The 12,403-nt window shown below is 36.9% G+C and overlaps 1 protein-coding gene across 1 annotated transcript in view; it reads left to right on the top strand.

The window, feature by feature from the left end:
* PKHD1 (polycystic kidney and hepatic disease 1 (autosomal recessive)) overlaps window positions 1–12,403 on the top strand; it is a 401,857-nt gene that overhangs the window by 230,313 nt on the left and 159,141 nt on the right. The window contains exon 51 of the mRNA XM_004674033.1: window positions 339–467. Coding sequence (XP_004674090.1) covers window positions 339–467 — 129 coding nt within the window. The remainder of the gene's footprint in view (window positions 1–338; window positions 468–12,403) is intronic.

Here is a 12,403-nt window from a genome sequence, read left to right as displayed (position 1 = left end):
GAAGTGGCTTTGGCTTCTCAGTGTTGTGCTTTAACCCGCTGCACCACCAGGGAGGGCCCTGTGCCACATTTTTAAGGCAAAACAGAATTGCCTAAAAGTAAAAGTAAAATAATATTTTCCCTAGGAGTAATTAGCCGATGCTTCAGTTACTATTGAAGCATTGGATAATTACTTGCGTTGTACTGATAGATGTTGTTTTGAAGGTTATGAAATATCAAAAGGCAGCTAGGTTGGGAGGTAAAAGCATCAGCATCCCAAAAATAAGGATAGAATTTGCAAATTATCATAGTCACCCAGATTATTATAGTAACTATTTTCGTTTTCCTTCTGTTCTCTAGTTTCTACCTGTGAACCTGAATCAACTTTAAGATGGTCTTTCCCAGAAGCATGGATAGGTATTGAAGAGGGCTGGGGAGGATACAATCACACCATTCCTGGCCCTGGGGATGATGTCCTGATTTTACCCAGTAAGTAAAACAATTTATAAATTAAATAATCATTCACAGATTGAAAAAGATCAAAATAACTGGGGAATTATCAGTCACTTAAATACATTATACAGCACATTTAAGAAGCTACAAAGAAGCAGGAACTTTTGCCTACAACTACTTTTTCAAGTTTAATATAGGAGAGGGATTTAATAATCCTACTTTCATTAAACCAAGAGGATTTAGAGTAATTCAGAAACTGGAGTATTGGTTGTATGTATCAAGATAGATCCACAGCAAATTCTAGTATCCCTGTGTTTGAGAGTAAATAGGAAGAAGGAATTTGTAAAGGTCTTTTTATTTCTTGTCTTTATAAAGATTTTATGCATAGGATGGTGTTTGCTGATAACCAACAGTAAGAAAAGGGTTATTCTCCATAAAGTAACTGATTTAACCCCCATAATAACTTTGTGGTTTAAGTAATAATAGTTTCTCCATCTTTACCAACAGAGACACAGAGGACCCTAGAAGTTATGTGACTTGTCCAGGGTCACCCAATTTGTAACTCAGCAGAGTCAGAATTTTAGCCCAATTGGTGTGATTGCAGGTCTGTTTCCCCTAAGTACATTCCCTCTTTAAAATGATTAAGCATAAACTAAAAGAGAATAGTTGTGTTGTTCGCTTTATTTGTGATGGAAATGAAGGCAGAATGGTCAAATCGTGCTGACCACCTTCTGGGCATTGGTGGTGTGCTGTGTAACGGTGTGTAGCCAGATGAGGGATGGGGAAACTGGACTAGTGTTACCATCCCACTTCCCTATTGCCCACCTCTTTCAGCAGAGGACGTAACTTTTTGAATAAACAGCTCATGAGTCATTCCTATACAGAAAAGAAAAATATGTTCTGTCTTTGCCATCTCTTTGATGAATCTAGCCAGCGGATTGGCCCTGGGCTATGGTTTTTCCCATTAAGCAAGTTGTTTTCTCCTCCCCATGCAGGAAGCAAGAGAAGCTTTTGAAGGTTGCCAAGCTTTTAGTATCCTTTGGGATCTTCAAGCTGAGCGAGGGGTAATCTCAGCTATCTTGCTTGGCACTGCCCCTGGCATCTGTCATCTTGCTCCATTCCTTTGTGCATGGTCAGCTTATGAGATGGGTCTGCATTTGCCATGAAGCTGCTCTTAAGTAGCACAAATTAGTACTTCAGAAATTAAAAAAAAAGGGAACCTAGGTATTGGACATATAAAGCATCACTTCTATCTTGATTATGATGAGAACCAGGGAAATTAGGATTTTAAAAAGCATGCAGATACTCATTATTTCTAATTTTCAAATAGAAAAATAAATGAATGAAAATAGACATGGCATCTCTAATAGAGTCCTTCCTGTTGTCTCTCTTCTCTTTTCCAGTAAACCCTTGTTGTAATTTATTTCACAGTGGTCAGCATTTTAATCCTATGTTTCATTCAGATTCGGGTTCATTAGGAAATGTTGTCACTTATTTTTCCCTTCTGATTTTTGGCAAACCCTGATATTTTGACCTATGATGGATCTTTGGGTTGAATTTACCTTCTACTGTTACTCTTGGTTTGTGCTCTTCATTTTTTCATGATTCTCATGGTTTCTTTCTAGAATTTTTTGAATCAGGTAAATTTATTCACCCCAGTCTGGCACAAACCAAACCCCTCAATAAACAGCTTTAAGGAAGTGTGCAACCTCAAGGCGGCTGTTCTTTATTAGTTTTGGCTTAGTGCAATTATAAAATTTTATATATCTGTGCAAAATAATATCTCTTTCTTTGAATAGATTTGTACGAATTAAGATATTTTGGTGATGATGATAACAGTAGCTATACTTTGAGGGTTTGATGTGTGTCAGACACTGTGCTAGGTATTATCCCTGGACTTTCTCAAGTAATTCTTGCAACTATTTTATGAGTCAATCCTGTTTTTATCATCCTTTATATAGATGTGGAATCTGGAGCACAGAGAGGTTAAGTAACTTGCCCAAGTTTCATGCAGCTTGTAAGTTTTTAAAAGACTAGGCCTGTAGTCAGTTTGGTCCTAAAGTCTTAACTGTTATGTATGTCTGTATTTATTATTGATGTTGCATTAGCTTACAATATTATATAAATTTCAGGAGTATGTCTTCTTATGTCAATGCATGTACATATCCCACCATACCCACCACCCAAGTTTTAGTGACAATTTCCATTATCTAACTGACCCACAATATCTATTACTCTTAACTCCCTCACCTCCTCTGGTAACCACCATTTAGTTGTTAAATCATAGGAGTTTATTTTTGTTTGCTTAACTTCCTTTGCTTTAAAAAAAAAAAGTGCCTTCATCTGAGTGAAATCATGTAAGTAATATTCCATTGTGTATAATATCACATCGTCTTACTCAGTCATCCATCAGTGGACATTTAGCTTGTAGGCAAAGTCCTAACTCTTTATTGTATCACATTTTAAAAAAAAACACCATTTCTGTCTGCTCTGATTTAATCAAGCCAGATCACATGTTATACTGAATTTATATTTCTCTGTTTATTACTCACATTGTTCCTTTCAGTTGGAGTTGAAAAGGGCTCCCATTTATTGAGCAAGCAGCATACCATCCGCTCCTCTACTTGAGGAGTTTAGTTTTACCACATCCCCTTCGGTTCACAGATGCTGACAAACAGGAGAAAATTCCCCAGAGAGGTGTCTGATACAATGAGGGACTGATAAGTATTTGTCTTGTACGTGGAAGCAAAAGTAATTGCAATTGAATTTATCATTTCATCCCAATTCCAACATTTACTGAACCTTAACTGTGTTTCAGGCACTGTACAGGTGCTCTTGATCTGGGTCTTTGAAGGTAGTCAATACCACCTTAACCTAAAATAGCTAGTGATTTAGGTGGGTTAATAAAATGCATGATATATATAAATACAAGAAACAGCTGTAGTAAGCAACAGCAGTGTTTAAAGTCAAAGTGTGGCGGGTGGTAGAGAAATGGCCTCATGGAGGAAGAGGATTTTCATGTGGACCTTTAAAGCCAGAGTAAGAATCTGTGGGACAGTTATGAGATTCAAAGGCATTTTGGGGAGGTGCTGCTTCAAGAGTTATTAAATGAGCTATAGATTAGGATATCTGGGTTCATATTTGGATTCTGACTGTTATCACTGTGTGACATTGGACAAGTTTAAGTCCTTTCTGATCATCATCCTATAACATGAGGGTGTGATTAAGGCATCATAATGTTGAGAAAATTAAATGAGATCTTGTCAGTGCATATGACCATGACAGAGTCTTGGCAGTCATGGAATTATAGATGAAAGCTGTGATTTTTAAAGTGTCAGGTGTTCTTTTCCTGCGTTTCTCCATCTGACTGCCCCTGCTGGCCTATGGTATTGCAAACACCTTGTATTTGCTTATTTGCTTTCCAATGGCTTATTATTTAATTTTCACAGCATCCTTGGGAGCTAAATAGGTAATAACTATTATTACAGTAAAAACCCATTTTTACATAATACGATTTTAATGGAACTGCTGATTTTACAAAATGAAAGTGACTGGTAAAGAAGATTTAAGTGATACTTTTGAACCTCTAATATAATTTTATGGTGTTTTGTGTATTTTAATTCATTAATAAAGGAAACGTGTGGAACATTCCTATCATTATTCAAATAGAATAGCATAATTTTTCAATAAAATTCTTAGGGTAAATTGCCTATTTCCATTTTCTGGGAAATCAATTTTATGGAATGACCTCAGACCCATCCTATTCCATAAAAATAGGACTTTACTGTACTAATAAAAGATATCACTATCTTAAGTATGGTACCATTTTCCTTCGAGGCGTTCTGTCTTTATAGACATTGGATTTTGAAAGAGCTGTAAATTCTTTTTGGTGGTATTATGTGGAGTAAGCTGAGGTAATCATCAAGAATTTGCTCTTGTAGTTTATGATAACTTTGCTTCACACAAACAATTGCAACTATTTGTCTTTACCTTCTAAATATTGGGAGAAATTTTCTAAATGCATTCTAGGAATCTGATGCAGTGGAGCCAGTTCTATCTAACAGACTGTGCAAAAATTAAACATTCAGAAGCCCAGCTGGTCAATGGGTCAAATGATTCTGCTAACTTTCATTCTGTGCTATATCCTGAGGTGACCTGAGAGGATTTGTGTAAGATGCTTTCAGTGTTTTCTCTGAGGGAATTTCAGCCATGACAGGATGACACAGTTTTCTTATGCAGGGGAAGTTAAATGAAAGGAAAATGTGTTATAATTTCAAATGATGTGATTCTGTTTTGAAGGGTACCGATATGATAGCATTGCCTCCAGCATAAAGTGTGTGTTTATGTGTATATGGTAGGATTAAGTGTGTTCCATTTTTCTGCATAACTTTGAACTGTCCTTATTTGAAGAGATGAATGGGAGAGTACTAATTTTCTTTTAAAATAATTCTTATTATTCTAATTTTCAATATTAACTTTAAATAGCAGAGAGGTTCATCAAAATCATGTGGTGTTCAACGATGGCAATATTTATTTTTTTATTTTTATATATTTTTAAAGATTTATTCATACAGAACTGGGGTACAGGCCAGAGATGCGGAGGGTGGGAGGAGCCACCAGAGACAGAGTGGGGAGCAGAACAGGCCGACTGACAAAGTACACTGCTGAGGGGAGCAGTGGGTGGGTCAGGAGAGGTCTGCCTCGCCATGTGGTCACCTCCGGGGCAGGCGGGGATCGAACTTATGCAGAAGTGGCTTAAGCTTCTTAGTGTTGTGCTTTAACCCGCTGCGCCACCAGGGAGAGCCACCATGGCAATATTTAGCACATTTCCTTGATAAGTCACAAGTTATGATTGGCAACCTGAGGTAAGGTGATCATAAATTAGAAAGCATTTGGGGAAAATTTTCAATGAAGTGTGACTATAACATTGTTACCTTGGCTTGCCTTTTTCTTAGCTAAGATTTTAAATAATTAAAGTTATATACATATAACACAGATATGTAAATAGGTAATGTCTATTAGAAGCCAAATATTATAAACACTGCTTTTATCTCTGTAGCTTGAGTAGCAAGTAGAAAGGGAAAGAAATTTAAACTTGAGTTACTGGGCCCTTTTTGTAAAGTATGGCATCAGAACAGTGTTCTGGTAACCTGTCATTATTTTAGAAAACACTTGGAAACTAAATAGCTTAAAATGAATATTTTATTTTGCTCATAATTTTGCAAAACAAGGCTAGGTTAGGGTATTTTTGTTGTCATCATGCATTCCAGTCAGATGGTGGCTGTGCTTCAGTCATTTAGTGTCTAAGGTGACTCACTCGCATAGCTGCCAGTTGATGCTGTTATTGGCTAAGAGATATGGGGCCTCCAATTCTCTCCTGGGTTTTTCTGTGGTACTTCCTGGACTTTTTCAATAGTATTGCTGCTGGATTTCCAAAAAAGAACAGTTTAGGAGGGAATGCTCCAAAAGTGAGCAGTGAAATGAAGTGGGTTGAAACAACATTTTTTCTGAGTCAGCCTTCGCCACCTGAGACTATCACGACTGCCATATTTGCTTAACCAGGTAACGCAGTTAAGCCAGTCCAGATACAAGGGAAGAGAATTAGACTGTACTTCTCAGTGGGAGGAATCACAAAGAACTTGCAGCTGTCTTTAATCTACCACTGTGCATGTGTTTATGTGTGTGAGTGTGTGTGCATATATGTAATTAAGAGCAGATGTACCTGACTTAATTCAAAAGGTTTGAGAATTTTAGGGTCTGCTGAATTTGTGCTGTCTTCCCTCTCTTTGCAGATTTTATTTAGATTCTGTTGGCTTACATGAGTCAGGAATTGAAGAACACCAGGTGACAGACTGGTCAAGGGGCTTTGGTTTCTTTATTCTTTACTACCTGCAATGCCTATTTACTGCTGGCAAGTGGGATTCTTCAACCCTTCAAACATAATTGGGATCCTGATCTGGATTTGCTTACTTTGAGATGGGGATGGAGGACAGTTTGGGCTGTAAATTGTGGCCAAATTTTGTGCATGTGTCACCAGAAATCTCTTCTCAGAAGAGTGTGGTGGGGGTGAGAACAAATATTTTAAGCATCTACTCCTTTCCAGGAAGAAGTTAAGGTCTATGGGGATAACATTCAATAGACTTTTTTAAAAAACCTTACTTAGAGCGTGAATGGGAAATCTATTTTCAAGATTTTATAGGAAGAATAGACAAACAGGATTTTTAAGAGGTACTTCTGACACAGAAATTTTATTCCGTATTATTATCAAGTAAAAATAAACAAAAAGAAAAACCAAACCTTAACATCAAAGGATCTTTGAATGCTTATATCCAAAGCTATATATACTTCTCTTCCTTTTAGGCAGTTTCATAGAGGAGAGTGTAGATCTTGGTGACACTACTTAATGGTAAAGTAGAGAGAGGCCATGTCCTTCCCACAAGAAGGAAAAGCCAATATATCAGACTTCAAGGAGCTGGTATTCCCACAGACCTCCCCAGATAGTTGTGAAACATTGAGGCCTTTTATCTATCCAGTTATATAAGAACATAAGCTAAGAGCCTTCTACTTACGCTAAGTGAAAAGTTCTTTGCAATATGGAATTCTTGGGTGAATTGAATGCCTGTGTAATAATTTGTTTTATTTGGGGATCTCTTTACATGGATTTACTTGTATTAAGTAAAACCATATATATTTAAAAAGAGAGACACATAGGATTGTTGAACTGGTAAAGAACTGAATGTCTTTCTACCCAACTCAAATGAACTACGGTAATAATCAGTGCTCCATAAATTGTAAAATGCTGTGAAACACACTAATATCTGTAGCCAGACTTCCCTGGGCAGCAGGGTTTTGTACCAAGGAAACACTGAGTCAGATTTCAGTCTCCTTGTCTTCAACCTACTATTGCAAATTGCTTCCTAAAATTTATAAGAAGGTATATTGTTGCTCTATCTGTTATGTTTTAGATTTATGTCTTTAAAAATACTATTACATTTGTGAGACACACCTGGAGGCTAGGGAGTTCTTTCTGGTTCTTGCACTGATTATGATTTAAATGGATTTTTGCAAATGAATACCAGTAGTACCCTAATTACTGAGAAGGGCCTGTGACAGACTGCCCTTGCTCAGGGTGGACAATCAGGAGTAGGGAATTTTTTTTCAAAATGTACTTTTGCCAGAATGCCACCCCCATGTCAATTTAAATTTCAGTGAAAATAACAGTAGTGATTTTTATTTCCTATAATTATTATAAAAAATTCATATTTTGAAAGAAGTTGATCTCTTTTCTCTAGTCTCAATCTGTCAAACTCAGTTTGACTCAATCATGGTGTTTGTTTCTGGGCTAATTAGAACTCAATGAGAATCTTCTCATGGGACCCAAACTCAAGTAGACCCTTGATACTTTTTATAACTTGCTGGCACCACTTAGAAATTTTTTCTAATTGAAGGATTTTTCAAATCCTTTTCTGTCTTTACTCACCTGAGAAACATGCTCATAAGCACAATGTCATTATCATTACTATGAATATTAAAGCAATTTTTTAGGAAGAGACAAACTTCCTCATGGCTCCCAGATAATAATTTAGGTGAAAGAGTATCCACAACTCAAAATCACTGTTTCTGCAACTTTACAAACTCCTGACTCCTATCTGTTAGAATTGTTTCTGTTGGGCACCTTCTGAGTCTAGCAGACATACTTGCAAAAACTGTGATTTTTTTTCAGATGCAATAGGTATGATTCTCTTGCTGCCATGTACCTTACTTGACTTATAATCTCTACAGACTTCCTGAGCAGTTGAAAGCTACTTTTTTAAAGACAGTCATGTATTATTTTCCCCAGAACTTTTATGTGTACTTTGATCTTAACTGTGTAAACGACCAGCTTCATAATAGCAATAAATGCATTGTGGTTTCTTTGGAAAAATATAAATATATATCATAAACATGATGGCAAAGCAGAAAAGGAAAGGTGTGGCATTTCATTAATTGTGAAGGATAAATGAAAATTAGACTGAAATGATGATTCAGGAGTTTTGTGCAAAGGCGAATTTTGGGGGATGTCAGCAATAGGAAGGACGAGCTGGAGAAGGAGTAGGTTTATCAGAAACATGATAAATTATGAAATAGACATATACCAAATTTCACATTCAGATACCTAGACGGTAACAGGAAAGGTGGACCAAGTGTCTGGGTAGAAATCCACTTGGGAATCTGGATTTAGACTTATTTGGGTATCAGAGGAATTGATTAAGGAATTCTTGAAGATTGAACCTAGGGGTACAGCGAACAGGGGAGCTGTTCAGAGTGGATAGGAGACATCTTAGGGGAAATTCTCACTTAAGTGGAAGGAAGAGAACCAAGACAAAATAATTATGAAAGTAGGAGAACTAGGTTAACAGAAGGCAAGAAAAGAGCAATATCAAGATGGGAGAGATGGCTAACAGTAAATGTTTTAAGCAGGGCATGGGGGGAAGGTAATTTAAAACGTTCCTGAAAATATATGCTAGACTCTTTTGAGAATATACTCTAGACTCTTTGGAGGTATACTCTATACCTCAACACAAAATTTGATATTTGCCTTACAGTTTCATACATCTGCATTGGGTCTCTGTGAAAGCCCTGTCATTAGTGCCTTTGAGGATGCCCATAAATTTGTTAAAATTATAAGCAATTATTCCTGATAGATGGCAGCACTTCTAGAACCACAGCTAAGTTGTCCCTGGCCACACTCTGGCTAAACATATTGTCAAGTGTTCTTAACAAATTGGCTCATATAAAAGGTGGTAACTGATTGATTTGTACAGCACAATTCATTTGATAAAAATAAAATAGGCTATATTCTCTAAAATATCCAATATCATATGACATGTAGAATATAGAAAAATAAAACAGGGTCAGACAGAACCGAGCTAACAATAAGTGTTAGAAATCTGACTGTAGAACTGAGACTACCAGAGATCTGGGTGTGGAAGGGACCCAGTGGTCTATGGCTGAGAATTCTGTGTGTTTTGGTGGTGACTGTGGCAATGTACATCTGAGGAGGTGACTTTCCACCCCTAAATCATAGACAGTGTTCTGAACAAACATTATCTCAATAAAATAGATTTAATTAAAAAAAAACCCATGAAATCATAGAATTATAAGGGAGCATAAAAATAAAAAGTACATTTCTTACCAACCCTATTTTCTGTGATCTGCACTGCAACAAGTTTGCTGAGAATTAATGAAAATTTTCCTTAACTTAAATGCATAAACTTATATTTTACCTAATTTTATTCTCCCAAAGAAATTTGTCTCATGGAATTAATATTCTCTGAGGAGACACAGGCATTTCTTGCAAGAGAAGGGGACCTGAGTGATTGCATATGTATTTTACCCTCCTGGTTGGGTTGGAGAATTACGAGCCAAGTGAGGAACGGCTGCCCATGGGGCTCTTAATGTAGAACAGGGCTTTTTCACTTGCTCTAATTGAATTATTTCTCTTTACGTTATGGTCTGTTTTCCATGAAGATATTCTTGGAATGCAGAATTAAATAATTCATGATTTCCCAATTATTGGTTTAGGTATAGTTGCCATTTCTTGAGTTGATTATACTCTCTTGAGAGAGCTTTTGGGCTCTTCTTGGATGCAGAGCTTTAAAGGTAAGAAGGTTGCCCAGTGGCTTCACCACTGCAGGTGCAGCTGAGCTGTTGGGGTGGGAGCAGATAGGTCCTCACCATCAGCCCTTCGACCATCATCCTTCTATGCAACCCAGGGGTTCTTAAAATTTTTGTGAGCCTGCAGTTATTTTTACTGTCTGATGACAGTCACAGTATTTTTTATATATATACTTAAAGTAGTAGTAGTATTTTTATACATAAAATAGGATTATAAAAGAAGCCAGTTATATTGATACAGCTGTCAAGATATTAAAATAAAATGTGTGATATAATATCTACACTTCTTTATAGAGTATTCTATAGCAATATCTAGTGCTCATTCTAATTGTCATCATAAATTAAGTGCATGGCAGATATTTCTTCAAAAAATGCTGCTATAAATTCCTTCTATCCTTGGTCATGTATGCTGGAGAAGTAGGGGCTCACTCCCCCCCTTTTTGAATTTGGGTTAGTCCTGATGACTAATAGAATGTAACAATGTTCTGGCACCTTGAAAGCTAGGTCACCTTAGAAAACCTCTTTTGCTTGTATGTCTCAGTTGCTATGAGGATGTTCTCATTGGGAACTCAGTCCTTGTGTGGAGTCGGAATCCCAAATCGTATGCAAAGGTCACATTTTTCATATTGGTTTGCAGCCCTAGAGAAGCTCAGTAAGTTGTCAGCATCTGGTAACTGTTCTATTTTGGACAACCAGGCCATTTGAGGAAGGTATCTTGTCAACAACTTCGAAGTATTTTTCCTTTTTCTGACACATTAAAGATGTGCTACTTTATCCTTAGGTCAACATCAGTCAGGATTTCTTAGGTGTATTAAATAATACTTCCTCAGACTGGTCACTCTGAAGTTCAGTTCAGTAGGCTTCCAGTTGGGCCCTCGAGAAGCTAATGGCCCACATGCATCTAAAGGGGTGAAAAGAGACTTAAATTCCTTTTCAGAATGAGCATTATCTCTTATTTTCCAAAATGGCTACAGTTATTCCATCACTGCCATTTGCAAAGTTCAGAAACTATTTACTACTTACATATCACTTCTTATGTGCCAGATATCTTGCTTCCTGTTGGGGATAAAATGGTGAACAGGATAATCCCTCCTGGGAATTTATTGCCTATTTTGGAAGACAGAAATGCAAAATAATAAAATGAACAAGTATATTACAGGAGACATTCAGAGAGTGATGAAAAAATATACCATGAAAATCTGAACTGGAATGGAAGTGAATCCAATTAAGTAAATCATGTTTTAAGGCTAAAAACAACCACTAAGGTCCATTACAAATAATTTTATCCAGAATTTATCAAAGCCATGCGACTAGCTTCTTAAAAGCATCACACAGGAAAAAAGGACCAAAGGTGAATAAGTTTGGATATGTTGGATGGGACACAGATATATTTCTTTGATCGTTTTGAAGACTTTTATATGATAATACTGACTGTGTAGCTTCTATTGGGGAATATATCAGGCTACTTCTCAAAGTTGTTTAACCATGCCACCCTATTATTTACATAGCAACTTGTGATGCCAGGGTTCCAGGAAAACACTGAATACAAAATACTCTCACATTTAATCTAACACTTGCAGCCATTCCATGGGTTAATTAGCCAGTTGTATTAGGTAAGATTAGGTCTTCTGTGAGCAACAAAGGTGGAAAAAATAGTTTATTTTTCTTATATAAAAGATGCTATTCTAAGGTCTTGGACTCCTGTCTTGCTCAATCATGTGAGGTTTCCTTCCCCAAAGACTCTTTGTGGTCCAAAATGTCATCAGTAACTGCAGCCATTGCAGCCACAATCTACACAAGAGGAAATAAGCTGTTTTCCTATTTAAATCACACATGGCACCTCCTATGTCTTATCGGCCTAAAACCTTAGCTAGATGGCCACATTTACCTGGAAAGGAGCCTGAAAAATTTAGTCTATTGACTGGGTGACAGAGTATTCAATTAAAAACTGGAATACTTGCTACTAAGGAGGGAGAAAAAAACATACCAGAGGGCCACTCATGGTGTCTGCCCCAATGCTTTTATTTTACAGCTGGGGAAAATAAGCTCAAAGGGATACCCAAGAAAGAGCTCAGAAATAGCACTGGTATAAATCTAGATAAATCTCTAGCTTCCAAGGTTCATCACAGTGCCCCAAATTAGGCTTTTCAAAGGCTGTGGTATGAAAGGTTCTGGTGAGGTGTTACTACAGCTAACACTATTATAAGGTGTGTTTTATTTTACCCCCTTTATTTATAATTTTTTTCTTACATTATGACAGTCACCATAGTCCTCCTACCACCATGTTATCCATGAACCATCACCATATTCCCTTG

Source organism: Condylura cristata, unplaced genomic scaffold (genome assembly GCF_000260355.1).
Source record: "Condylura cristata isolate star-nosed mole 26May11 unplaced genomic scaffold, ConCri1.0 scaffold00001, whole genome shotgun sequence".
NCBI classification, from domain to species: domain Eukaryota; kingdom Metazoa; phylum Chordata; class Mammalia; order Eulipotyphla; family Talpidae; genus Condylura; species Condylura cristata.
The sequence above is the reverse complement of the archived record's forward strand: the minus strand, read 5'-3'. Positions and strand labels throughout refer to the sequence as shown.